General features: G+C 59.4%; 1 protein-coding gene across 1 annotated transcript; it reads right to left on the bottom strand.

Annotated features, from left to right (window-relative positions):
* Positions 1–5,445: 5,445 nt before the first annotated feature.
* Positions 5,446–26,862, bottom strand: WNT11 (Wnt family member 11). The gene is made up of 6 exons (XM_026518128.4): positions 26,558–26,862; positions 22,595–22,777; positions 14,911–15,146; positions 13,053–13,330; positions 9,980–10,272; positions 5,446–6,107 (listed from the first exon to the last, which is right to left on the bottom strand). Exons 2-6 carry the CDS (start codon positions 22,675–22,677, stop codon positions 5,933–5,935), a joined length of 1,065 nt encoding a protein of 354 aa, XP_026373913.1. The 5' UTR covers positions 22,678–22,777; positions 26,558–26,862; the 3' UTR covers positions 5,446–5,932.
* Between the last annotated feature and the right edge of the window lie 474 nt (positions 26,863–27,336).

Raw genomic sequence — 27,336 nt, 5'->3', positions numbered from 1 at the left:
CGTGACGGGAAGTCAGGACAGCTCTTGGGGGAGAAGAAGGCCGATATAAACCCTGGAAAAATCACCGTGACACTCCCGTGGCAGGGGCAGGAAAACGAAGGCAGAGTTGAGATTGTTTGGATTCTAGACATGCTGGACTCAGCGGCCTGGAGTCCTGGGCTGCCAGGGCCGTGGAATGTTTTGGGTGGTGGTCCAGAATCTATGACAAGCTGAAGCAGGATCTTGAGTTAGCAGGTGCCTTCAAGGGCAGGCACCCGCCGGGCTGCTGTGCCGGCCCCTCCCAGACACCCCCCCCTCCCGCTCCACAGCCCAGCACGCAGGTGCACTTTTACGGCTGCAAAGATGATGGAGACATAAACACTCAGGTTTGAACTACAGCTGTGCCGCTGTCCGGGAGCTCTGGGGCCCGGGCCTCTCGAAACTCTGTCTTCACCTGCCAGCCCCGAGGCCAGCCTGGATGGGGTGTCTGGGGTGGTCGTGTGCTCTGCCACCTCGGCCCCCCCACCCCTACCCCAGCCCTCCAGCACCCCTCTCCCTCTGGCCTGGCAGGTGAGGCCACGGGGACCGAGGGCCGATAAGGAGAATGTCTTGAGCAGCCGTAGGCCCGGGGAGCCGAGCGGATATTGATTTGGTCTATGGGAGCAAAGGGACCCGTTAAACGGGCTGCAGTTAAATCGCTCTGCCTGAGGCCAGCCATCTCTGCGGGTGGGCGGGGGACCTGGCGGGCGGGTGGTGGCTGGACCAGCCTGTGGCTAGCACCCTGATGAGGGTGGTCTCGGACACCTTGAATCTAATGAACCAGCCCAGGGCCCGAGGCGGACTGGTGCCCACAGGCCCCTGAGCGCCAGCCACACCCCGCTTCTTGGCCTCCTCCCAGCAAACCGGGCCCCATGCCTTTGCTCCTGCAGACCCCTCCCCTTTGCCTCTTCTTCCCTCTCTTTAAATCCTCCTCAGCCTTCCAGACTCAGTACAAATGGCACTTCCTCCGTGAAGTCTTCCAGGTTTTCTACTCCCTATTCCCGACACTTTGAGAGAGGTGGGTCCTCCCCCCCAGATCCCCTAAGCCCCCAGAGAGGCCCTGGCTGTGTTCTGACTATAGTCAGCCCTGCTGCACTAACTAGGAGGTGCGGGCCCGTTCAGGGGGGACACGTGCGCTTCATCCCCTCACGCAGCCCGCCGCCCACAAGTGTAGCATGGGAATCCAGACACCGGCTGATGATGGCGAGCTCCTCAGCCGGGGAGGACGGCGCAGGAAAGTGTCAGCTGAGCTCTGGCCTGATGGCCATGGCTGGGAGCACCTGACACTTGCACCTGGACTGCCTTCCCCAGTCCCTGTGACAGCTATCAAGAACTGCTCGGTCTCCTCTTCCTCCCGTGCGACGCCCTGTCCGGCCACTCGGGTTCACGGGCGATACCCATTCCCAGCCAGAGGCCACCTCCGTCCCTCGGACACCCATCACAGACCTGCAGCCAGGGAGTCTGGGGCTTGAATCCCCGCTCTGTCCCTTATGGCTCTATAACCTTGGGCCACTTGCTTCTGTCCCTGGGCCTCAGTTTCCTCATCAATAACATAGAGATACTACTTTTCCAAATTATGAGAATTAAATGAGACGACTGTTGCAGAGGCCCAGAGGGGGCCAGTGGCTGCCTGGAATCACACAGCAAGAAAGTGGAAAACATGCCGGGATTCCTGCCTCCTGGCCCCAATCTCCCCCTACCCCATCCAGCCTCCCTTGGTCCGGGGTCCCAGGCTGGGGCCTGCATCCTGCTGGGGGCCTGCTCTGTGTAACCTGGACCTGGCAGCTGGTCACCATGGCCTGAGGAACAACAGACCATCAGCCTGCTCAGGGCTGCGCCCGGGCCCCCCTTGGTTGTTTCTCGGGCCTGACCTGGCCTCCCCAGGGGCCCTTATCTGTCCATTCTCTCTTTTCCCACCAACCTAATCTCTCCCTCTTTTCAGGAGTTCCTGTTTCCTCTCTGCCGCCTTCTTGTCTCCCTCCTCAGGCCCCATCTCTCCCATGTCTCCAGCCGGCCTCCCACACTTGGTTCAGAAGCCTCCTCGGAGCAGCTGGTCCTATCCTCCTTGGGGAGTCGCCCTCTTTCGCAGGCCTTCCAGGCTTACGGAGCCCAGACTGGGCCTGCACTCCTCTTGGGCAGGAGGGAGGTGGAGCGTGGAGAGCCTGCTGGCGGCCAGCATTCTGACACCCACGGGTCCATCCCTGGGCCTTTTAAATTTTCAGGCTTGGCTATTGATTCAGGGGCTTCTACCGTGCTTCCAAGGCAATGGTTTGAAGATTTCTACTCTAAAAGTCCCAGGTACCAAGATTTCATGGCTCAAAATCTCTGCGCACAATGAGATCCTGAGACCCTAGAGCTCTGAGGTTCTGGGATTCACACGGGGGGGGGGGGGGCACCCCTGTCTCACCTGGGGGGCAGCTCAGCCTAGCTGCATGCTCTGAGCCCTGACCTGGCCGGGGAGGAACCTCGCAGACACCGGCCCCCACCCCCTCTTGATGGCCCAGCCCCTGACCAGCCAGAGGGGTGCAGGGCTTCATTGCTGGCCTGGGCACTGGCCAGTGGCAGATGCATAAGGCCCACGGAGTCGGGGGCCCAGCCGGGTCTTCAGTCTTGAGCTGGGAAGAGTCTTCTGCCTTCTAAGCTCTCTTCCTGTGTCCAACCGGAGTGAGGACTCGTGAGAAGAGGGTAGGGTCTGGTGGCAGACACACCTGGGCCCCCAGCACCACACCGCAGTGGACCTACCGTGAGATCTGGGGAGAGCAACCTCCCCTGCAGAGTCCCGCCTTCCTCTCCTGCCAGGTGGAGCTAACCGTGCCCACGCGGGGCTTGCTGTGAACGTGACTCAGGACGGTGTCTTTGGACCAGCATGCAGCAAGAGCACAATAAACGGTAGGTTTGTGATCACCCTTTCTGAGAATCACTCTGGCTCCTTGGTCCAATTTCTTCATTTGCTTGTCCTGGTTAAGGTCCAAAGAACATCCCCAAATCCAACATTTCTGAGGCATGAGCTCAGCCCCAAGTGTGCCACTCCCAGATCCCAGGGCCCCACAGGTGCACTGGGCTGGTCCCAGCTCAGGAGGAGGCCCCCGATGGGTGGGGGAGGCAGACGCAGACACAACACAGACCTGTACTACGACTTGGCTCAATGCAATGTCCCAGAGGAGCACAATGGCCGTGGGAACCCAGAGGAGGCCCAGGCTGAGGGTGGTCAGGGAAGGCTTCCTGGAGGAGAGGACCAGTCAGCTGGGAGGAAGGAAGATTGGGCAGTGGCTGGCCACAGTGAGCATGAGTGTGATGGCTGCTTTAATGGTTCAGAGGGTTGCAGGGAGCCTGAGGAGGGAGAGCTCCCTCCCAGCCATGACGGATGAACTGGGTAGAGATGGGAAGGCTGGGTAGAGATGGCCATGACGGATGAACAGGACTCCAGCAGGGAAATTTCCAGTCCAGGCCTGTGACACACAGCAGCCAGCCAGAGGCAGGCCCAGCAGTCAGGTTTCTGCATCCCTGAGTGTGGGCATGGTCTGCTTGTGGCTGGAGCTGAGGGGATGCTTGGGTAGTTGCAGGAAATGTGCCTGGAAGAGCGACCAATGACCTGGGGGAGAGGCCTTGTATGCCAGGGAACTGGGGATTGGTTTTGCGGGCCGTGGGGAGCAGGGGAAGCCCTGGGCCCGGAAGACAGCACACTCCAGGGGCTTGTTCAGTGCAGACCGAGTTTTCTGCAGAGACGCTCGCGCCAGCCCCTGGGATGGCCCGCAACCCCACCAGCAGCCTTATCAGTTCTGTAACCACAGGAAAGGCCCTTCCCATCTCGGAATTTCCTCATCTGCAAAACAGATTGAGAGACCAGAAGACTTATCTTGAGGTTCCTTCCAGCCTGTGATTCTGTGACTCTGGCCACCCGGCGGCGAGCTCCCAGGCAGGGACTTGGAGGGTGGCCACACAGCCCTCTGTCTTCCCCTCAGTGATCGGTCCAGCCTCTGGTGGGGGTGGGAGGATGTCCATGACGTCCCACCCCCAGGTGCCTGCTTCATTTCTCCAAATCCTGCCCGGGCTCTGAGGCCCCGCTCGGCCCCAGCCCCTCCAGGGGGTGCCTTAGCTAGCTCCGGGCCACGGAGAGGCCGCCCCTGCGTTCGCGTCTCCTCCCCGACACACGGAACTTCAGGTTACGCCCTTCTCTTACATCCTTGGACTTATGGGGTCACCCCACGGCCAGAGCACATGTGATTACTAACTGCTTCTATTTGGGGGGACCTACCGAGTGCCACCTCCCCATCGGTGCCACCCACGTGCCAGGAGAGGAAGCCGAAGCTCAGAGAGGGCTGCGCTGGCCACACTAAGGCCCCCCCCCATCTCCCTGGCTGCTACTTTTCAGCGCCTTTGCCTCTTTCCCCCTCCCTCTCCCTGACCTCCGAAGCGAAGATGCCCCAGGCCCAGGCCTCCGTCCTCTTCGCTTTTCTACCCACCCGCCCCCTTGGTGATGATGCCTAAGTGTGCATCTCAGGCTCTCCCCACCAGTGCTGCTCGGACCGAATCGACCTCACAATCCCCACGTGGCCAAGTCTGAGCGCCAGCCCTCCCTCCATCCCCATCTCAGGGCTTCAAGGTATCCCAGCCAAACGCCTGTGACCTTCTTGACCCTCCTTGCCCCACACCCCACAGCCATAAAGACAGCAAATCCTGATGGCTCCACCTTTGACACAGAACAGGGATCGGAGCGCTTCTCACCACACCCAGGGCAGCTAGCCTGGCCCAGGCAGAGGTGGGGGCGGGGCCTTCCCAACCACCAACCTTAATCTCTGCCACCCCCCTTTCCAAATGGGGAAACCGAGGCCCAGGGTGGGGGAAGCCTCCCCCACAGTCACACAGGCTGGCAGGAGGCTGAGTCTGCCACTACCTTCCTGCGGTCTGTGTCCCCAGCTCCCCGGAGTAGGTTTGCTCTGGAAGCTAGCTTAGCAGGTCTGACGACATGGCCAGGCTATGTGCACCCGCCTCTGTGTGTGTCCCTGAGGAACAAAGAATCTGCCAGCTGGGTTTATGTTTCAAGACGTCTGTCCTCGCCCTTGACCAAGAGATCTTACGGGGAGATCAGGGCCGGAGCCGGGGGGCTAGGGACATCAATCGGGAGCCGCCTCGCCTCGCCTGGAAACCCGAGAGTTCACCCGGCCCAGCCCCAGGGAACTACTGAGTTCACTTGAGGAGGCCACAGACTGCAGGGGCGGGCTGGGGTTCTCTCACCATTTATTTCATACAGCTGTTTAAAAAGCTTGTTTAAAATAGAGATCATTATATATATTTATTTATATATATATATATAAAATATATAAAGAGGAATTGAGGCAAGCCACCCCAAAGAAAAAGCTATGTTTTATAAATATTTCTGTAGCTCCCACATCCCAAAGGAAGAAACAAAACAAAACAAAACAAAACAACAACAAAAAAAATTTACAACCCAAGCTAGTGGTTCCATGTGGTGGGCCCAGCAGGCTCAGACCCTGGGGGCAGCCGTTTGGGTCTCAAGGGTTGGGCCTGCAGAACATTCTGATGGGGGCAGGCGGACCCCTCCCCCCTTCCCGGGAGGTTGGTGTCTCTGGCTGTGAAAGGTCAAGTCCGTAGCAGTCCTGCCAACCCCATGCCCCTTGGCTTCTTAGAGCGGCCTGGAAGGCGCGAGTGGGCACTCCCGGGCTCCGGCTGCCTGGTTATTTTTAATCTTGTCGGTTTCCTTTGATGTCCTGGCCCTCCTTCCAGGGTGGCCAGGCCTTCTGTCCCCGGCGCTTTCCACGTGGAGGCAAAGCACAAGCCACCTCGCACGGCCGGCATCTGGGATCCCCAAGCGACCATCATGGGCGGGGTGTGTCCGGGCCCTGGTGGGGGGTCGGGGCTCCGAGGGTCCCCGGCGCGGGCGTCAGGGCGTCCGTCACTTGCAGACGTAGCGCTCCACCGTGCGCTCGCAGCGGCGGCACGTGACGTAGCAGCACCAGTGATACTTGCAGTGGCAGCGCTCGACCACGCGGTCCGTGTAGGGGTTGTAGCCACGGCCGCAGCACATGAGGTCACAGCTGTCACTGCCGTGGGACGTCTTGTTGCACTGCCTGGGGGGTGGGGTGGCAAGGGGCGGTCAGGGAGCGCGCGCGCCCACCGGGGTCCCGCAGCCTCCCGCTGCCCGGGGCTGCCCGCTCAGCATCTCTAGAAGGTGTCTTGGTCTTTGGGGAACTGTAAATAATCCCTTTCCCTGAGGGTACTTCTCCCTTTCCCCTGGATTTCTACTAGGCATGCGTCCAAATGAAGGCATGGTTTTGTTTTCTTGGAGGTGTCTTTTTTTCTATTCTTTCTACTTCTAAATAGTGGAAGGAGCCTCAAACCACTCTAATGACCCTGTCTTCATATCCGATCTTGAATTATATTGTAACAAATGTAAAGATCGTTTTTACATTGAGAATCCCAGGATAATTCTGGAACAGACAAAACAGCACTAGATGCGAGGCAAAGTGAGTATGTGGCACACTGTTCGTTGAGAGCGAGCCTCTGTCAACCATTTGCCCCTGTGTGCCAGGCGTTTCCCTCCAGTATTTTATCTTCTAGGAGGCAGGCGGGGTCCTTGGGTCAGTGGAATTATTATGCCCATTGTACAGATGGCAATGGGCTCGGCAAACGGCAGAGGCCTGTTCAAGGTCTCACAGGAGTCTGTGGGCAAGCAGGGCTTAAGCGCAGGGCTCCTGAAACCAAGTCTAGCACACCCTAAGGGCAGAGAACCCAGAAGCTTCCAGGGGTTGCATTTCTTTCCGAATCACACTCCTGGGGGAGAAGACACTGAAGGTCCCTTGGACCCCAAATATCCAGCTGCAGGTTGGCAGTTCCTCTAGCCGGGCTCAGGCTAGCAGGGATGTTGTTATGGGAGGCAGCTGGGTCCCCACAGCCATGTTGTCCCGAGAATCCCAGAATGTCCAAGATGGGCAAGTTCTAGAGATGACTAAGTTCAGCCCTCATACTTCCTGATGGGGAAACTAAGCCACAGAATGGAAAGGGAGCCTGCCCAGAGTCACAGTGTAAGCATGGGGTCTGTGAGAGTTTGGGAAGACTTCCTGGAGGAGGGTCATCTAGACCATGTCATGAAAGACAAGCAGAAATCTAAGATGGAGAGGAGGGAAAGGGTGTTGGGGGCAAAGAAAACAAACAGCCTGGGCAAAGGCAAAGAACTGGACCTAATCTAAGGGGTGAGAACAGATGGAAGGGGTAGTGCTGGAAGTAGGGAGGCCAGAGAAAGAGGCCGAGACCTGGGCTGGGAGGAGGCCATGGGGTGGGAAGGAGGGGGCGCAGGGAAGGAGAGTCGGGAGGCGAAAGTGGCCTGCAGGTAGGGGCTGCCAGCAGTTGCAGGCAGAAAGGAACAGCAGGAAGAACACGTGTCCTAGAGTCAGACAGACCTGGGTTCAAACCCCAGCGCTGCCACTTCCTCGGCATGTGACTCAAGGCAAGCCACTTAACAGAGGTGACTTTGCTTAGTCACTCAACACCGTTCATGCCCCTCAGCCTTATCCTGGAGGTCTCCGGACAACTCCTCCAGGGAAGGGTGGTAGGAAGAGGGAAGAGTTTTTCGTTTTTATTTCTAGATCCCTGACATGCAGTGTTTGAAACCTGGCCTCCAACCCCAGAACCAGACAAGGTCTGCAGTGGCGCTGAGGGGGACGGAGAGTGGGGGTTAGGGCTGAGGAGAGTGGGGCTTGGAGAAAGATCCCGGGGCCCAGGGCAGGTTTCATCAGTGCAGGGGCCACTGAAAGAAGCATGACAAGAGGGTTGGGTTTGGAATGCTGACTGCTGCTGAGGCCTCAGTTCACCAAGCTGGATGTGAGGAGGGCCACAGGGTGCTGTCCCCAGCTAGGGGGCCAGCCTCTAGAGAGCTGCCACCCGTGCACACGCTTCCTACAGTTAACGAAACTCATTTACCTCCAACCCCTTGTACTCCCAACTCCCCTCACCTAGTAAAGCTCATGTTTCCCCCTCCTCCAGGAAGCCTTCCTTGATGTCCAGGCTGGGTCAGGGCACCTCAGGACTCCCCTCACCTTGGGCTTTCCTCTGTCATAATCTAACCTCGTTTCTCCCCCTTCCTTATGCCCGCCAGAGCCTCGTCTCATAAATAGATGGGAAAGTGTCTCTGGTTGTAAGCTACTGAGATTTTGGAGCTGTTTGTGACTGCAGAAAAAGCTGACCCACACAGATGTCTGCAAAAGCCCATCTTCAGAGGAATGGCTGAGAGCCAAGCATGGCAAGAAACCTGGTGGCAAGTGGGGGGAGGCATTCAGAGAAAGCAAGGGAGGCAGCCGGTGCTGAGGGATGGGGCCTCCTCGTCTGTGGTTCGGGGGCAAGCAGAGTGGGGGCTCCTGGGAAAGCAGAGGCCTGGCAGCCGGGGGTGGGGGGAGGGGAGAGCACCATTAATGAGCCTTCCCATGGGACTGACGCTGCCTAGCACAGAGGATCTGCCCAGGAAGGGTAACGGGCACTTGCTGGCCACCCCTCGGAGGCGCGGTACCCTCTGCGTTGCACAGACGAGGCTGAGCCTCGCAAGTGCAGGGATTTGCTCAAGACGCCACAGCTAGGAAACTGCAGCGCCGGGGTGGGAACGATCCTTCCCGCGCACGCGCACGCGCACACATCCCCGCATGGATCCGGGGAGGCCCTCTGTGTGCTCTGGCCTTTCCCCAGCCTCTCTGGGTTCTAGAATCCTTCTGCCCCCACCCCATCCTCATCACACCCACCCTGGCTGCCTCAGACCAGACTCTCACTCCTTCCTGTCTCCCTGGCCCGACCTGGTTCCATCTTCACTCCACCCGACCCCCCTCAATCTGGTCTCCAGATGGGAGCCAGGGCCTCCTCACTGAGTCTGCTGCCCCGGCCTGTGACGAGGGAGCCCCCCACACCAGCCCCCCTCTCTGGGAGACAGGAACGTGGGCTGAAGAGGAAGCAAATGCTGGCGGGGTACCAACTATGTGCCAGACCCGTTCTCAGACACCCTCGCTCTGGTTCAATATTCTTTTAACCCTGCAGAACACTAGTTTTGTGGAATGCTATTAGGGGCTCCTTAATAAAAGAGTTCCACAGCCAAACACCTCTGGGAAACGTTGGCTTAGGCAGATCCTTTACTATGGGATTCCTCTGAGCCTTTAAAATGTTCTCGTGCTTTGCAAATCGCCAAAGAGAATTTCCCAATCACATTTGATTGCAGAGCTGTTTCTATGTAACGTCTCGGGACTAAGTTCTCCTAGAACAGTCTCTGGGAAACACTGCTGCCCTGAATCTTCACCAGCCCCGCCTGGCACACAGTAGGTCCGCAGTCACCCTGGTTCCCTTTCTTTCTCCTGTCCTGAGCCGGCTTTGGCAGTCGTGAAGGGGCCAGCTGTAGGGACCCCAACCCCGGCTCTTGAAGTGGGGACCAAGGGGAGAGAGAGCTGGGGCCCGTGAGCTGGGGACATGGGAAAACTGTCTGTCCATGAGCCAGCCCTCCCGCTCCTGCTGCCCTTGTGAAAAGCAGCCGCCCGGGTTCCGTCTCTGGCTCTGAGCAGACTTCCTGCATGGCTGTGAGCTGGCTGCTGTCTCCTGCGCCTCACGTCCTCATTTGTCCCACCAGCAGGTTACATGACACTCACCCTTCACTCACTCATTTGACAAACACTGACTGAGGACCCGTGTTGTGCGGGGCAGCTGCTTTCCCAGCCAGCCTCCCAGTGTGGTCACTGTGTCTCCCTGTCTCCCCCACCCGGGGGGAAGGAGGGGGCTCCCACCAGCCTCCGCTCCCCGGGGGCCCCTGCCTGGGCGAGGTATGCAACGGCCACTCCCAGGAGCTCTGCTGGCAGCCCCTGGGCCCTGGCACTTCTGCTTGGCACTCCTGGGGCCACCTCCCTCAACTGGGCAGGGACTCCATCCTCCAGACGCCAGCTGAGGCGAGACCATGTGCCCGGCGGCAGGCCCTTACCTGTCTTGCGTCCCATGGGAGCCCACCTTCTCGTTCTTCATGCAGAAGTCAGGGGAGCTCTGCAGATAGACAAGCTCCGAGTCCTTCACAGGCCTGATATCCAGGTCCTTGGGCACCAGGTGCTTGCGGGTGCCCATGGGTCGGTGCACCACCTTGGTGGCCGACAGGTAGCGGGTCTTGAGGTCGGCAGCCACGTCCCGGAGCTCCTGCAGCCCCTTCCAGCAGGTGCGGATGGAGCAGGAGCCGGACACGCCGTGGCACTTACACTTCACCTCCAGAGAGGCGCGCAGAGCCTGCAGACAGGGGAGGGCGTCGGGCTGGGCGGCCGCAGCCCCCTCCCTGGCCTGCCCGGGGACCTGCCCTCCCACATGCCGGGTGCTCTCAAGGAGTCATCACCTCCTCTGGGCCTCAAGTGAGGGAGCTTTTGGCTCTAAAGCTGGGGAGCATTGGAGGATCTCAGCTCCTTCTCCAGCCGGGGGTGGCTGGCAGGGACAGCAAGGGAGTGGCCTTTGCTGGGGTAACAGATGCCAAGTGCCCAAATACATAATAGGGCTTAATCGTCATAACAGTCCTTCTCGGGAGGTATCATTACTTTCCCCATTTTCAAAAGAGAAAACAAAGGCTCTGAGAGGCCAAGTCTCAAGCTCAAGGTCGCACAGCTAGAAAATCCTGGAGCCGGGATCTGAACTCAGCTCTGCGGGCAATTCCAAAAGCCATGGCTTTTCATTGCTCCATACTTTTCTCTTACACCAAACTGGGGCTCACTAAATGCTGGTTGGGAAAAAGGGAAAAAAGAGAAGGAAGGAAGGGGAGGAATGAGGAGGGAGAGAGGGTGGGGGGAAAAGAGGCAGGAGGTAAGTGCATGGGGGCGCATTCCCTGGCCTGGCTGGCCCTTCCCCTCCACAGCCTCGTGAGCCCCAGCAAGCCCCTCCACCGGCCAGCGACTCTGTCCTACTCTGTGCGGGGCAGGCACCTCGCTGCCACCCTTGCAGAATGGCCGCAGGGATTCAATGGCAGGACGCGTATGAAAGGGTTGCTTTGTGAACTCTAAAAGTCAAATCAATACCAGTTTGAAAACTCAGTCTAATGACTGTGGTGGAGTGGGGAGGCTCGGGCTCTGGGGCTTGGGGAGACTCTAGCCCCAGTTTCCAAAATGACTCCGTCCCATCAGCTTCCTCGGGCCTCAGTTTCCCCAGGTGTACCGGAGGGGCACGCGTTAGATAGATGGCTTCTGTAGGCGGTTCAGTTTTGCGAATTAACCCTTGCTTCTTTGCACCCAGGACTCGGATCCCTCGGCCCAGGCCAGCCCTCCGCCTGCCCTCTGCGGAGCTGCAAGGCTTATGGGTCCCCTGGGCCTACCCCTGCATTAGAAAGATGGGGAAACTGAGGCACAGAGAGGGCAGAGACTTGCCCAAAATCATTCGGTGAGTTAGTGCAGGGGCTGGTAAGGTCCCAGGGCCCCTCTCCTTCACCGGGGCCAGGAAGTGGGGATGAGGGAGTCCACTGGCTCTAGAGTCTGGAGTTGGCTCAGCAAAGCTGTGAAGAGCACAGGAATGAGGTGAAGCTGCCCGCAGGGCACCTTCAACCTCCCAAGGGCATCAAGGTACTTCTGAATCATCAAGGACAGTCAACTACATTTAGCTCCTCAGCTCAGTGGGTGGGAAGGGGCCCAGAGCTTCCGGATGCCCGCCATGAGCCTGTGCGAAACACGCTGGATCTGCTGTTTCGTTTAACCCTCACGAGCCCTGTGGCCCAGGGGGACCAAGGGGGGGGGGGAACTGGGTCCTTTTGCAGATGGCCCCAGGGAGGCCAGCCCCGCAGGGACAGCCCCAATGAGTCTAAGGAGCCTGTGTGGACTGCATGGTGGGGGGATGGCTGTGCTCCCGGCAGCATGAGGCTCAGGCCTGGCCGTGGGTAGGAGTGAGGCTGGGTTCGTGAACTGGGGGCCGGCTTCCCAAGGATGGGGGCAGGCCAGCAGGGTTGAGAGGCAGGAGTCCTGGGTCCCTGGCCAGGCCCTTCTACAGGCCCCTGGTGTCTCTTGGCCTCAGTTTTCCCAACTGTCCAAACATGGCCTGGACATCCTAGAATTCTTCCATGAGAGAACAGTGAGAGAGAAAGGTCAGGACGTGGAAACCTCTGGACTTGGAGTCCAACAGACCTGGGCTCCATCGCACCCTGAGTCCTTGGCCAAGCCACCTAAGCTCTTTCTGTCTCCCTTGCTGCCTCTGTACAGTGGGCCTGCTGGGGCTGCAGGAAACCAAGAGATGCCATCTGCACCCGCCACACCACCCCTCAGGCCCCACCACTCCCTGTGTGTAAGGGGGGTAGCAGCCCCTCCTCGCGGGGGATTTGCGGACTTCAGGACAGAAGACTCATCAGGCATCACCATAGGGCCTGGTGCTCAGATTGGCAAAAAAGGTTTTTTTTAATTTTCTAAAAATGAAAAGGTCCGTTCATTTACTTATTCATTCACCCCAACCTTCTGTGGAATGAGGTGAGGCATTCATGAGACGCTGGGAGTAACAGACGTTGAGGGCCAACCGCACTCTGGAGCTGGGCGGGCGTCCTTGTTAGGGCCAAGGAGAGCACCCTGTAGGCTAAGACTCTTGCCCCACAGCCCTCCCCACGCCTTCTCCCACACCCAGCCTCGCCTGAGGCCCCACGGGAGAAGCCAGAGGAACACGGCCAATGGGGACTAGAGAGCACCCAGCCAGTCCATTTTATAGATGGAAACAACTGAGGCCAGAGAGGAAGTGACTTGCTCAATGTCACACAGCCAGTTTAGTGCCAGAGCCAAGGCGGGGACTTGGAGCTCCTGACTCCTAGCTCAGTGTTCCTTCTGCTCCGCCCAACATTCTCAATTCCAATCCTGGTGGACCCCCTAGAGGAGGAGGAGCCTGGCAAGCCGCAAGCAGCTGGAAAGGGGAGAGCGGGGGGAGCCCGGGAGCACATCGGTGTGGGGGGATCAGGGCCCGTCCCCCCCGCCACCCCCTCCATCAGGGCATACTGGTGGCCCTTTCCTGGCCTACTGGCACAAGCACAACCATCTGGGGTGGGTGGGGTGGGTGGTTACCTGTCTCCCCACTTCACTGTTGTGTAGACGCATCAGTTTATTGGCTTGGGATCCTGTTTTTTTCACCTTCATAGGAGCATCGGAAAACTTGGCCCCCATGAGGAGCCCGTAGCTGAGGTTGTCCGCACATCCTCCCCAGCGGTTCCCGGGCCCGGGTGGCTCACCTGGGACAGGGCCGCAGGAGCAGCCGGGCAGGTCGCCGGAGGTGCAGGCCCGGGCGATGGCGTGGCTGATGGCGGCCGCCGACAACGCATACACGAAGGCTGACTCCCGGGTCCCTGCGGGGAGGTGCTGGGTCAGCCCGGGCGGGTGACCAGGGGACAGGACCTCACCCAGGCCTGAGGGCCTCCTCCTGAGCCCCTGCCTGCCTCCGTGGGGCCGGCAGGGGACAGGGGCTACGATCAGGTGGAGGACAGCACTAGGGACATTAATCTGTCACTTGCCCATTCTGCCACGCGTACCTTAGCTGACTTGGACACTCACTCGCAAGCTCGCCCCCGCCTCCAGAGGCCCGCAAAGCCCGCACACCCACAGGCGCCCCTGCTCGCACACACTCACGATTCCAGATCTTCCCCTGCTTCCCTGCACTGAGTGTGGGGGGTTACTCCTCACAGAACTCGGGACCCGAGGGGCAGATGAGTGTGCAAAGAGCCAGCTGCAGGTTAAAACGTGTCCCCCAAAAAGATAGGGTCAAGTTCTGACCCCTGGTACCTATGCACATGACCTTATTTAGAAAGAGGGTCTTGGCAGGTGTGATGGAACTAAGATGAGGTCATCCTGGATCAGGGTGGGCCTGACCCCAATGACTGGTGTCCTTACAGAAAGGGGGAATCGTGGGTACAGATACGTGGCCGGGGAACCCCATGTGACAGAAGCAGGGATTGAAGCAATATATCTACAAGCAAAGGAATACCGAGGCTGTTGGCAGCCGCTGAAAGTTAAGAAGAGGCAAGCAAGAATCCTCCCTGGGGCCATCGGAGGGAGCCCCCGCGCTGCTGGCTCCTTGATTTCAGACTGCCAGCCTCCAGAACTGGGCGACAGAGCTTTGTTGCATGAAGTCCCTGTTTGTGGGACTTTGTCACAGCAGCCTGGGGAAACCAATCCGGGCCCAACATGCCTCTGCTGTAGAGTGTCCTCGCCTTAGGTCCACGCGAGTCCCCGCCCCTTCTCAAGCCTCAGTCTGCTTAACTGTGCAATGGGAATGCTAATCCCTACCTCACAGGCTTGCTCTAGAGTTCAGATAATTTGGGAAGGGAGGAAGCTTTGTCAAGTGCTGCACAAACCATAGCTGTTACCGTGCAGGGGTGAGGTTAGATCCATGGGGCACTGCTGCCCATCAAAGACCCCGGAAGCCACCTGTTTCAGAAGGTGGAGCCCCTACCCCCCCCCCGCCGTTGTGCACCTCACAGCACCTGCCGTCACCTCGGTCTAGAATGACCCGTGCCCACCTGTCTGCGCGAAGGTGGGCTCTCCTGTCCTCGTGTTACCTCCTCCCCTCCCCAGAGCCTCCCGGCCGCATCCACCCTTTCTTCCTGCATTGGGGTACACGTGCACGTGTGCTACGCTGACACTGGCATAGTCCCTCTCTATGTATTCGTTCGTTCATCGAGTCATGCCTGGATTCCCATATCTACGATGAGTTCAGCCATCCATCCGTCCATCCACACCTGCATTCTTCTCTGTGCATCCCTCCACCGCCCAGGGAGTCACTCATCCAGCCATCGCCGAGCCATCCACATCCATCCGTCCGCCCGTGAGTCCACCCACCTCTCCAAACACACGTCCGTGTAGGCCTGAACGCATCCATCCCCACCTGCACGCATTCCGCAGGCCCCGGCAGCCCCCGCCGGCTCCCTACCTCTCTCCAGGTCAAGCAGGTAGTTGGGGGCAAGCTCGATGGAGGAACAGTTCCAGCGCATGTCCGCAAAGGCCCTGCGGCAGGCCTTCATGACCTCGCGGGCGGCGTGCACGATGGTGTGCATGAGCTCCAGGTTGCTGCGGCAGAGCTGCACCTGCGCCGACACCAGCCCCTCCAGCTGCTTGCAGTGCTGCGTCTGGTTCAGCGCGAGGGCCGCCGGGGTCTTGGACAGCGCCCTGCACGCCACCGAAGGGCAGCACCCAATGGAAGGAAAGACAGAGCGTGAGGGGCCCCGTTGCACCTGCCCTACTGGTCCCAGCCTTCCCTCGATGGGCTGGGGGTGCCTTTGCTGGCAGGAGCTGGGAAACTAAGACCCAAGGACCCTGCCCCGGCAGAGCAACGGCTCCCCCTCCGCTCCCCGTGACCTTGGGCACATCACTGTCCCTCTCTGGGCCAGGCCCTCATTCATAATATAGGACCTACTGTCATTATCCTAACAATGAACAGTTTAACAGCTCACAAAACACCCAGGCCCCCCTCCTTGTTTAGTTCTCACATCGCTGTGAATTACGACTCCTTATTCAACGTTCAGTCAACCCCCAGCCTCTGTATGTGCTGGACACCGCGCTACATGCTAGGTGTTTACAGTCACATCATAATCCATACCACTAACTGAGCACTTACTAGATATACAGTACGAGTTAGGAGCTTACCATATATCCGTTCGTTTAATTATGAAATTCATTTACTGGGCTGTAAAATCCCACACACGTGCAAGGAATTTATTAAAGGATTAAGGAGCCGCTCAATGTTGTGATAAATTAGACTTAGCCATGAACTTGCTGTGTGCCCTTAGATAAATCACTGTCCTTTTCTGGGCTTCAGCGTCTGTACCTGTAAACTGTATTTCCCAGAATGGGTTCCAGTGAGACACTCTGAAAAGGGATCCATGCATAAGCACATTTGGGGAACATGATATACTCCGTTCCCCCCCTTGGAGAGCAATTGATGCACATTTACATTTTAAAGGCCCTGAGAAGTCCCACAGCAAAGCAACAGGCTTGGTTTTGTCTAACTCAGGAGGCGGCTGAGCACAAAGCCCTTTGTCTGAGAAACCTCATCCATAGTTTGGGAACTGCTGGCCTGGGGGTCTCTACGAGCCCTGGTGATGTTATAGGACCGAGGAGCTTCCCAGATTCCTGCTCTAGGCACTGGGATTGCAAGGCTCCAGGACCAGGGGTACATCCTGGATGCAAGTTTCTCCCAGGTCCTTCGGCAAAGAGCAGCCCCTCCTCTAAGCAGGCTTAGAGGGACCCCCAACAGCTTTAAAGGGTTCTGCCTAGATTCATCCCCTGCCTCAGAGCCAGCTGGCCCTCAGCAAGCCAGCAGAGACTTGAGGAAGCCTTGGGGGGTGGGGGTGGCGCGGACCGGCCCAGCCACAGCGCTGCCCGCTTCTGCGAACCCACAGTCCTCACCCAGGGTCAGAGCTGAGACCTAGTGAGGCCAAGATCCCACAACGCCCCACCTGAGATCCGAGGGAGGCAGCACCATGCTAAAGAACAGCACGGGCTGGGGTAGACTCCTGGGTCTGCCATTCTCCCTTGTGACCTTGAGCAAGTCACTTGGCCTCTCCCTGGCCAGCAACCTCTCAGCATTACCTGGGGGACTAACTCGGTGGGCCTCACGTGCACCGCCCAGGGCTGCCCAGGGAGGGAAGCTACCACAGTCACTGCCCCGGTGGTCTTTTCCTACCTGTTCCCACTTGGTCAAGGCCAAGGGCTGCCTCAAAGCCCTCTCCAGCACGTCGTTAGACATGTGGCCATACCAGACTCCGGGCTCCTGACGGGGACCGCCCTACCACCACGGCTTTGCCCAGGAATACCTTTCCCCTTGCTCCTGTACCTAAATGAATACATGAACCCGACCGACTTGCGGAAGAAATATTTACTAAGCACCAACTCTTCCTGAACTCATTTGGGAATGAACGCGACACAGATCCTTTCCTCAAGGAGCCTTGAATCTGATGGCTACACAGACCCATTCACACCTATAAGGCAACGACTCAGATGTTCCCGCTCGTGGGCCGGCCCAGGGAAGAGCTCAGACTTCGGGCACAGCCGTGTGACATGGGTAAGTTCCCCAACCTCTCCGGGCCTCATGGCCCTCATCTGTTATAAGAAAATGATAATTTCCGGGCGCCTGGGTAGCGCAGTCGTTAAGCGTCTGCCTTCGGCTCAGGGCATGATCCCGGCGTTCCGGGGTCGAGTCCCGCATCGGGCTCCTCCGCTGAGAGCCTGCTTCTTCCTCTCCCTCTCCCCTGCTGTGTTCCCTCTCTCGCTGGCTGTCTCTCTGTCACATAAATAAATAAAATCTTTAAAAAAGAAATGATAATTTCCTCTTCAAAAGGCGAGGGCAAGACTTCAATAAGATAATGCATATAAAACATCTGTACCATTCATACATGGGATTGCTTCTGCTTCTTGCTGGGTGAATCCTGGACCGGACAGAATCAGAAGACCTGGGTTCTAGCTCCAGCTCTGACCTCTATGTGCCGTTCATCTTGGGCAAATTGCTTCACCTCTCTGAGCATCACCTACAAAACGGGAACTCCTAGAGCTCCTGGAGGGGCTAAGAGGGACACTAGGTGCTGCATTAAGTCCTAATAAGTCAGTTTCCCCCTGCCTCTCACTCTCCGCCATGTGCCCCACCCAACCCACGACTCCAAAGCAGAGAAGGCAGAGCCAGGACAAGTGGGCCCAGCCTGATGTCTGCAGTCGGGCTGGCACGACCCAGCCTGAGATCGATCGTGGCTATCTCGGGCCGCCTCTCCTCACTGCTACTCCCGCCCGGCCCTACCCTCCAAACCACGAGCAGGGAAATGTCTGGTGTATTTGGATGCAAACCTTCCACATGGTTTCTTTCTTTCTTTCTTTTTTTTTTTTTTTAAAGATTTTATTCATTTATTCGACAGAGATAGAGACAGCCAGCAAGAGAGGGAACACAAGCAGGGGGAGTGGGAGAGGAAGAAGCAGGCTCCCAGCGGAGGAGCCTGATGTGGGGCTCGATCCCATAACGCCGGGATCACGCCCTGAGCCGAAGGCAGGCGCCCAAAACCGCTGTGCCACCCAGGCGCCCCTTCCACATGGTTTCTTGACCTACACTGAGCCATCCAGTCCTCCCTGGCCCTCTGAGCCCCGGAGGCCTGTCCAGGCCGAGGACCCCTCAGGGAACCTCTGGTCTGGATTCCTGCAGCCTAGACTGGGTGAGGTGTGACCACACAGAGGCAGATGCCATCCCCCTGGCCTGTTTCCTGGTCGGTACAGCCCCCCCACCCCCGCACCCAGCTCACACTACCCACACTCATGGATGCACTACCCCACGCAGGCACGGCACTCCCCAGCTGGCAGAGCCCCTCGCTTTACCCCCACCCCATGCTCACAGAGGGGTCAGCCTGGGAGATGACTACCCCCTTTGTACAGAGGACGACACAGAGGCGCTCGGGGGCCCAGATGCCCAGTCTCCCACCGACGGCATCGTCCCGTAGACCCGGCCTCTCCTTCCTGGATCCCCTCTCTGCTGGGCTGGGGGCTGCCGATACTCTGCCTGTCCTGAGCCCTCTGGGCCCTTCATTCCTGCCCAACTTTCTTCCTTCCCCTCCACACCAGTTCTCTGTTCCACAATGGGAAGGGTGATAGGAGATACTCAAGAAAATCCCTGACACAGCACCAGGCACGCGGTGGGCACTCAAGCAGCGAGGCTGCCTTCTGAGTCCTTGCCCTGGGCTCCCGTTCCAGCCCAGGAGTGGATAATGAAGGCCCAGGCTTTTCCCAGGGGAGCTCAGCGCTGGCAATTCCTGAGTGCCATGTGCTTTGGCTCCGAAGCGGGGGGTGCTCTGTGCTTCTGGTGCCTGGGGACCTGGGCCACTCTGGGTATTGGTCTGTCCCGCTCTGAAATCTTCCAGCCTCCACCTCCCCAGCCGGCGGTGAGAAGAGGTGCTAGGAGGGAAACCCCAGTGAGGACTCCCCCAGATGAGGCTCCGACCGCCAAGCAGGGCAGAGGACAGATAGGAAGCATTCTGGAGAGCCTTGGGGGGCGAGGAGCTGCTGGAGAGAGTGGGGCAGACGGAGCAGCCAGCCGCAGCCTGCAGGCCGGGAGATCTGGAGACAGGAGGCAGCGGATTCCACTCCCAAGGAGGGCAATGCGGTCATCTGGTAATTAGTGGTAATGACCGTTTCTAACTAAGTCCCCCCTCGGGGAGGTAATCAAGGATTAGGGCGGGAGGCGGGGGAGTTCCCGTCTGGACATCTCCTCTGGCTTACCTCGCTGCCGCAGGCCCCTAATTGAAAACATTTTGGTTTATCAGGGGATGGGGACACGGGGGAGAGGGTGGAAGAACGGACAGAAGGCAACAGAGTTCACAAGCAAGGCCTGTGCCAAGGATGCCACGGTGGTGGCCAAGGTCTCTTTCATCTCAGAGTCGAGGGTTCTCGGGGGAGTGGCTTGGGGGCCGAGACTGGGCTTCAGCTCCAGCTCCATTGCTTGCCTAACAGGAGATCTTGGACAAGTCATGGGCCCTTGCTGGGCCTCAGTGTCCCCATCGCATTGTGCAAGTGGGGACACAGAGGCCCAGAGAAGGTCACGGCTTGCCCAGACACGTACACAGCCAATCAGGCAGAGCCAAGCCAGAACCCAGGCTTCCCAGATCCCAGGCTAGAGCTCATTCACTCCCATTTTAGAGATGAAGAAACTGCGACTCAGAGAGGCAGAAGCTATTGATTTGCCTGAGGCGTGGCTTGTGGCTAAAAGTGGCAAAGCTCAGGCTGAGGCCCAGGTTCCAACAAGTGGGCGTTCTGGGCCACCGAGCCACATCTGGTTTCAGTTTCGGTGTCAGATGCTCCTTTCACCTTCAGTTCCCTTCCGAAGCCCAGGGCAGCAGGACCCCCAGGGACAACCCCAGGATAGCTGAGTCTCCTGGGTGAGCCCCCAGCCTCCAGCCCCACTGTACATTGCCCTAGTTCCAACTGTCCCGTGGCTCCCTTTGACCCTGAAGCCACGGAGCAAAACCCCTAACTCAGACCCCCCAACTCTACATCCTGCCTCTGCTGCCTGGGAGCTGTGCCACCCTGTGAGTTAGAGGCCCCTTGTGCCTCCGCTTCCTGTTCTGTTCAACCAGGGTGACAGCAGAACCCACCCCCCTCCCCCCGTGGTGGTTGGGAAATTCAAATGAAACAATCTACATAAAGTGATCAGAACGGGGGCAACTGCGGGGCTCAGCTGGTTAAACGTCTCCCTTCGGCTCAGGTCACGATCCCAGGGTTCTGGGACAGAGCCCGACATCGGGCTCCCTGCTCAGTGGAGGAGAGTTCTTCTCCCTCTTCCCCTCCCCCCTCCATTTGTGCTCTCTCTCTCTCTCAAATAAATAAATAAAATCTTTTTTTTTTTTTTAAGTGCTCAGAGCAGTGCTTGGCATGTAACAAGGACACACACACACACACACACACACACACACACACAGTTGTTATGCTTAAACTCCACACCTGTCTCCCCCTATATCTCCGGCTCTAGCAAGAATTTTAACAACAATCAAGGGGCTTGGCTGGTTGGAGCCCACCTGCCTGGGTTCTGATCCCACAGCTACCATTACCTAGCTGTGTGACCTTGGACCAGTAACTGAAACTCTCTGTTCTTTAGTTTCCTCATTTGTGAAACGCTAGTGATAACAATATCACCTACCTCATGAGAGTATTATCAAAATTAAGTGACTAAAGCTCTTGGAAAAGAGTCTGGGGATTTAGGAGCGGGCTCCTGTAACTCCTGGTTTCTCTGTTTCCCCACTGTGCGCCCGCCCGCCTCTCTGCTTTTGTCCCTGCTGTTCCTCCTGCTGAGATCCCTGCTTTGCATTCCATCCTTGCCCATCGAAATCCTACGACCCTTTGAAGCCCAGCCCAAAGTCACCTCCCTTAGATGGGACTAACGGCTCCTCCCCTGGGCTCCCACACTTCCTCTCCTAGGACACAGCCCAAAGTCCACTTTGCATTTTGACCCGTCCATCTTCCCTAAGGAGCGCTCCTGTAAGCCAGACCCTGAGTTGTACCCATTTTTGCAGCAGCCCAGGCTATGCAGTGGGCACGGCATGGATGTTGGGTTTAGACCCTCCCCGGCCACATGCCACATGGGGGCTCATGCAAGCCACACACTTGTCAGAGCCTTGGCATTCCCACCGTTCTTGGCCTCTGGTGCTCCTAGGGCTCTTTGGCAAATCACTCCCCGCTTGGGACCTCAGTTACCTTATCTGTAAAATGGTGTGGTGGGTGAGGAGGGCTTGGACGCTCTGATCAGGGTTCCCACCAGCTGGCACAGTGCCAGGCACCGGCAGTAGAAGGTGGCTCATGTCTCACAAAACTAATCAGAAGCAGCCGAAGAGAGCCGCTGGGCCCATGCTTCTCCTTGCAAACAAGAAATGCAAGAAAGATGGGGTCCCTCTCCTGAATCACCAATTAATCGATAACTCAGCCCCAGAAGGGGCAGGACCAGTGACCTCAGTACTGTTTGCTGGCGGCCCAGCCACAATCACCCTGTCTTACAGCTAATCCAAGAACCTTCCTCATAGCCCCTCCCCAGTCCCCATAATCTGTCCCTGCCTGTCTTATCTGCATGGCTCCCTCCCCACCCCCCAACTCCAGACTCGTCCTGTCCTGGATGTCCCCACCACTCAGGGAGTCCCTCCACCTGAAGTGCCCTCCTCCCCACTGCCCCCACCCACCGAAGTCCCAGAGACTCCTCAGGCCCCACTTAGGGGCACCGCCGCTCACAGATCACCCCAAGGTCCCAAGTATGTGCCCCCCACCAGGTGGTCTCCCCTCCTCTGGGCCCCCACAACACTACCCTGGTCACTCCTAGGGCACTTGGAGTTATTTACGGCCTGGGCTTATCTCTTCCAGCCCAGAGGGCAGCTCCTCCAGGAAGGGGCTGGGTTTTACTCCTCTCCCCCAACCCCCCTGCGCGCCCACAGCCCTGCACAGCGCAGGCACTCCCTTCTGCTGGATGCAAGAGAGCCTCCCTCTCCCACCTACCGGTCCATTAATAATTTCTATCTAAAGGAATACCCTTCACATGTGCATAGCATCTGACAGTTTACCAAGTTCTTTCACGAGCCGCTTCTCATCTGGTCTGAGTGAGCGAGAGACTCCTTCCCTCCTTTGACAGAGGACACTGAGGCTCCCAGAGGTTGAGTGACACTTCCCCCAAGGTCACCCAGGTGGAGGGGTCAGGACTGTTTGAGGATGTTCCGCGAGGGTCAGGAGACTGACAAGGAAACCTGATACTGAGCAGGCCCGCGTGCAGGGGCACAGACCCTCTTGATGGGGCCCCTTGACCACACTGTCTTTTTCCATCTGCCCCTGTGGAGGTCTTGCGCAACGCTCAGCCGCACACGACCGGGCGGGCAATTCTGTCGCTTTCCACGCCCTGTCTCGCTCCGGCCTCACAACCCTCCGGGACAGTATTTTACAGAGTAGGAAAAGGAGGCTTAAGAACGGTGACTTGCCCACGACCCCCAAGCCAACTGCTGCTCCCCGGTCCGGGGCACGCTCACCCGATCCCCAGGGGGCCCCCTTCATGTTAGAGGCTGCCCCCAGCTGCTTGTCCCACAGCCCGACTGCGTAGACGCGAGGTCCCTACTTACAGCCATTTGATGCCGTAGCACACGCCGGTCTGGAGAGCCAGGGCGAAGAGGAGCGCCTCGCAGACCCGCGGCCGCGCCCTCATGGTCGCGCGGCACGCGCGCTCGGGGGTCGCACCCTCGAGGAGCTGCACCGAAGTCCCGCCGCGCGCTCGGCCACCGCCGCTCGTCCTGCGCGCACGCCGCCTGCAGTCGGGGAGAGCGGAGGCGGCGGGTTAAGGCGGCGCGCAGGGCGGGGGCCGCGGGGGGGGGGGCGTTTTATTCAAATTACAAAGGAGGGGTCCGGCCGGGGAGGCCGAGCGCGCGGCGGGCGTCGCCTCCCGCCCCGCACAGCCCCGGACGCGGCAGGCGTCTGGCTCAAATTAGGTGTCGCTCGAGCGCGGCCGAGGGCGTGTCCACCTAGTGCGGCCCGTGGCTGGGATCCAGCCTGCCCGCGGGCAGGGAAAGGGGCGACTGGACCAGAGACAGAGGGAGAGAGGCGGTTAGAGACCGAGGCAGAGGGAGCAGCCGGGCACAAACAGACCTCGGGAGGGACGGAAAGGAAAGGAGGAAGGGGGTCAGGGCCGAGGCCGGGTGCGCGCGCGAGGGCAGATGGCCGGCCCAGGATGTGCGTTATCTCCAAAACATGAACTACTAGTTAGTAGGGAGGGCCTTGGCAATTCTCTTTCCCCGCTGGGCCTCAGTTTACCTCCTCTGTAGACTAGGGACACAACTGTGATTCGAACTGGGATTCAGACACAATTCGCCTTTTATAAAGGAAGTTTATCGCATTTGAATTGATCGCATTTGCTCCTCCCAGGAACCCTGTGACATAGGTACCATCACTGCCCCCATCTCACAGATGAGAAATCTGGGGCCCGGGGATGTGGAACGGCGTCGTTCATCCAGTGAGCGGCAGATCTATGCTCAGTGTTCTACTCCCAGGTGTCCTGTGAGTTCGCTGATGGTCGCTAGGAAATGGGGGCTTGCTCTGGACGTCGGTGAAAGGGAAGATGAGAAATGAAATGGCAAAGGTCTTTGTACAGTGGTCCCGCGTCTCCAAGTCCCCGCCTAGCGGCCCCCGCTTTGGAGCATCGGGTGGTGCCCAGGCCGGAGCCAAGGCGGGACAGCCTGGCCAAGGCTAAGCAGTGCTCCCGGGGCCAACGCGATGCCGCGTCTGGCCGCCAGGGGACGTCCTGGGGCCGCGGAGAAACCGCTACCCCGCCCGCCCACAGGTCGCAGGGCCGCCTCTCGGGTTTTTTTCTTTTTTTTTTTCATCTTTTTTTTTTTTTTTTTTTAAAGTCTTCCCTCTCTTCATTCTCACCTCGTTAACTCTCTTCCCAGCTTCTCCCAAATTTACCAACACCTGACGTTCTCTCGGAGACAAGCACAGCTCTCCAGCCCCTCTCCCCTGGGAAGGAGCAGAGACAAAGAAAAGAGATCCCTTTCTAAAGGACTCGGGGAGTTGGAAAAGGAGGCGCCCGCCTAACAGGGGGCGCTTGAGCGGGAAGGGGGCGTTCTCATCTGGCTGTGTGAGTTTGGGCGAGCCCTCCACCACGCCCAGGCTGTTTCCCCTTCTATGAAACAAGGGACTGGACTTGACCGCACATCTCCCGAAGTCTTTCGAGCCTCCCAGGAGCCTGCGGTCTTTGAGCTCCCCTCTCTGCCTGAGTTTCCACTGTTACGAATGCCTGTGTAGTGTGTGCGTGTCCGTGAGTGCCTTAAGCACACACACAGATTCGAAACTGCACTGTTTTCTGAAGCCTTGCGGCATAACCCAGAAGACAGGGAGAAAACCCTGAATTACGTTTCTTTTTCCTCCTTCCCAGTCTCCCGTTAGGCGCCTAACACGGAGGAGCTCACTACAAACGTGCGGAGTCCAAGGCTAGGGGTCTCAGCGGGGCTCTCAGTGTAACTGAGCCCCCTCTTCCCACCCAGCCTGCATCCAAACCCTTTGTCTTGCGGCCCTGAAAGTCTGCCACACTCCTGAGAACGAGAAGTGTATCGGCTGGATATGGGGGGAGGGGAGAGGATCAAAACTCCAGTCACTGTCTCTTTTCGCCCCCACCCCATCCCGAAATGTGGGCTCCCCCCCCCCCGCCAGGCGCCCTGCATTCCTGAGTGGGGAGGAGGAAAGGACTGCACGCGGACGGAGGAGAGTGCGGACTCGCAGCGGGGGATCCGTGTCCAGCCCAACTCGCCCAGAGAGAGGAGGGGCGCCCTGGTCACAGCAAACGGGGACCCAGGCCTACAGCTACTCCAGGCTTTTTCTGAGAGGCCGGGTGGTCCCGAGCTTCTCCCTCCACCACCCCAGCACGTCGCTGGGAGAGGCAGCACCTGGCCTGGCCCTCTGAGTCCTGACGGATTATTCCTGTCGAGTGTAAGAGCGTCCAGTACAGCGGCGCGCGCTGCTGGGTCACCCTCAGCCTGCGCCCTGCGGGTCAGGGCGCACTCGCCTCCCGGAGCCCCCGGCCCGCCAGGGGGCGCTACGCCGGGGTTCGAGGTTGGATCCGCAGCTGCCTCCCGCGCCGTGGGACTTTGGACAAGTCCCCTCCTCTTCCTGAGCCCCGTGTCCCCGTCTAGGGACGGGATGAGGCGTAGAGTAAGTGCCCTCTCCGTGCTGGTCGTTCTATAAGACATCCACTTGCCGCGGTCAGCCCCGAACTGCTCGACCCCTTGCTTCAGGCCCAGCGCGGAAGTTCCCTCGGGGCCAGGCGCGTAGTGGGCCCGCGTCAAAGCGCAGTGTCTGCGAGAGACAAGCTGTCCCTTCCTCCCCCCGCTGGGGTTAAGGCCCAAGCTACTCCGCCGGCGAGAGAAGTGGCCTCCCGGGCTGTGCACCGGGTGCTCAGTAGCGGCAATCCGCTCCAACAGGTGGTTATAAGCCTTGGGCTCTGAAGTCCTTGGAAACGCCACCGCTAGGGCGGCCGCCCCTCTGAGTCAAGCCGGCGGGGCCACGCCGAGCCTCCGCTACCGGGAGGAGCTCGCACTGGACCGGGAGCGGGCACCGCGCTCGGGGCCGGGTGTCCACGCGGCGCGCAAGGTCGGCGCGGGCCAGGCCTGAAGCCTCGGGCTGCGCAGCTGGCAGAGCCGACCCTGCAAGCCGGTGACGCCGAACGACCGCTTCAAGGTTACCTGCGACGCGAAGCTAGGCCGGGCCCACAACCCGGCTTTGACCCCAGCCGGCAGTCTTGCGAAATCTGTCTGCTCTGCTGCGAACGATGCGCCGGGTTACCCGCGAGACGGGTTATTTTAGAAGTGGGAAGGGTGGGGTGGGAGAACCCGGGGCACCTCCTGCCACCCCTCTGGAGCTGGACCCTGAGAGCCTAAGGACCCTCAGGGTCACGGAGACACCTCAGCACCAGGAGGTGGGAGGTGTGGGGCTCGTGCGCGAGTTCAGCCAGATGTTCGCGGCAGCTCCAGATGTGCCTCCGGTCCCGGGACAGGACTCTTCTCCTCCCCACCCCCAGCCTGGAGCTCAGGTCTGTAAACAAAGTCCCAGTTCTCCCCTTCCCCCGCCGCCTCGGGGAATCGGTCTCAAAGCAAGGCGTCCGCCCCCCGCCCCCAATTTGGTAGAAGCTGCAGTGCTTCTCCGCCTCTGGCCACCCTCTCCCGCCCCGCCACACACACCCTCTTGCCCGGCCTCACGATCCAAGTCCCCCACCCCCGGGATGGCTCGGGCATGACCTCATTCGCCTGCCCAGTGGGAGAGAGAGGGTCGAATCGGGGGAACCGGGCCGGGAAGGCTGGCAGCGGCCCGCACAATCGGCACATCCCACCTCCAGCATACAGGCCGGGAAAGCCCGCGCCCCCCAGGCCCCCGCCGCTGCGCTCCTCCAGGGGGTTCCTCGGAGAACCGCAGAGGGGAGGTGTGGAAAAGGACTTGATGTGCTTACCCTACGGGGTCGCGCCATCCCCCTCGGACTCGGACGCCCCCGCCCTGGCAGGTCCCAGCTGAGCACCCGCGCGCTGCCAGCGGCCACTGCTCACCTCCTGGGGCGCTCGACGGGCGCGCCCTGAGTGCCCCGCTGCCCGGGCCGGCGGGGGAGCGGCTAGCGCGGCCCCCAGCGGACCCGAGCGCTCTCCGGGCTGGGCAGGCGGCGAGGGCGCCCTCTTCGCGCAGCGGCAGCAGAAGGACGCCCGGGATCCCCGCGAACAGCGGTCGGCTCGGGCTCCGCGAGGACTGACTGTAGCGCGGACTCAGGCTGCAGGGGGCTGCCCGGGCTCTCGGGGCCTGCGCTCGCCCGCTCGCCGGAGCTCTCCTGCTCGCGCGGCGCGGTCTCCGGCGCGGGCCGCCCAAACTGCTTTATAAGGCGCGGGCAGTCGCTTTGATCCGCCCACGTCAGCGCGCCGAAACCCCACCGGGTGGCTCCGGCCGCGCGCGGGGGGCGGGGGCGGGGTCCCCGCGGAGCCACGGACCCGCGGCGCCAGCGGCACGGAGGACTTCGCAGCCTGTTGAATTACAAAGCGGGGACTTATTAACTGGAGCTGGTTTTTAATAAGCATGCCTGCTGCCAGCCTACTGCGGACCTGCGGTGCGTGGGGCCCAGGTAGGGCCGGTTTCTAAAGCTCGCAGCCAGCCGAGCAAGGAACCTCAACCAGTCTGGTTTGATAGAGGAGAAAGCCAAGGCTCAGAGGCAAGTCCCACTTGGGGCTCAGCCTGGAGCCCCGCGGGTATCACTAGGTGTTCCTCTTGCAGATCGGTTACTTGAGACATCTGGGGGTCCCGAGGACTGCGTTGGCGTCCCAGGACGTCCTTTGAGGGGTCA

This window comes from Ursus arctos, unplaced genomic scaffold (genome assembly GCF_023065955.2).
Source record: "Ursus arctos isolate Adak ecotype North America unplaced genomic scaffold, UrsArc2.0 scaffold_22, whole genome shotgun sequence".
In the NCBI taxonomy this organism is placed as follows: Eukaryota; Metazoa; Chordata; class Mammalia; order Carnivora; family Ursidae; genus Ursus; species Ursus arctos.
This window is presented reverse-complemented; position numbering and strand designations above follow the sequence as displayed.

Bases quoted from the DNA above. Each gene is read 5' to 3' on its own strand.
- WNT11 (XM_026518128.4), bottom strand. From the start codon at position 22,677: ATGAGGGCGCGGCCGCGGGTCTGCGAGGCGCTCCTCTTCGCCCTGGCT. The intron at 15,147-22,594 runs GTAAGTAGGGAC...GGTGGCGTGCAG, and splicing joins TGCTACGGCATCAAATGGCT to GGCGCTGTCCAAGACCCCGG. The intron at 6,108-9,979 runs GTAAGGGCCTGC...CCCACCCCCCAG, and splicing joins TCCCATGGGACGCAAGACAG to GCAGTGCAACAAGACGTCCC.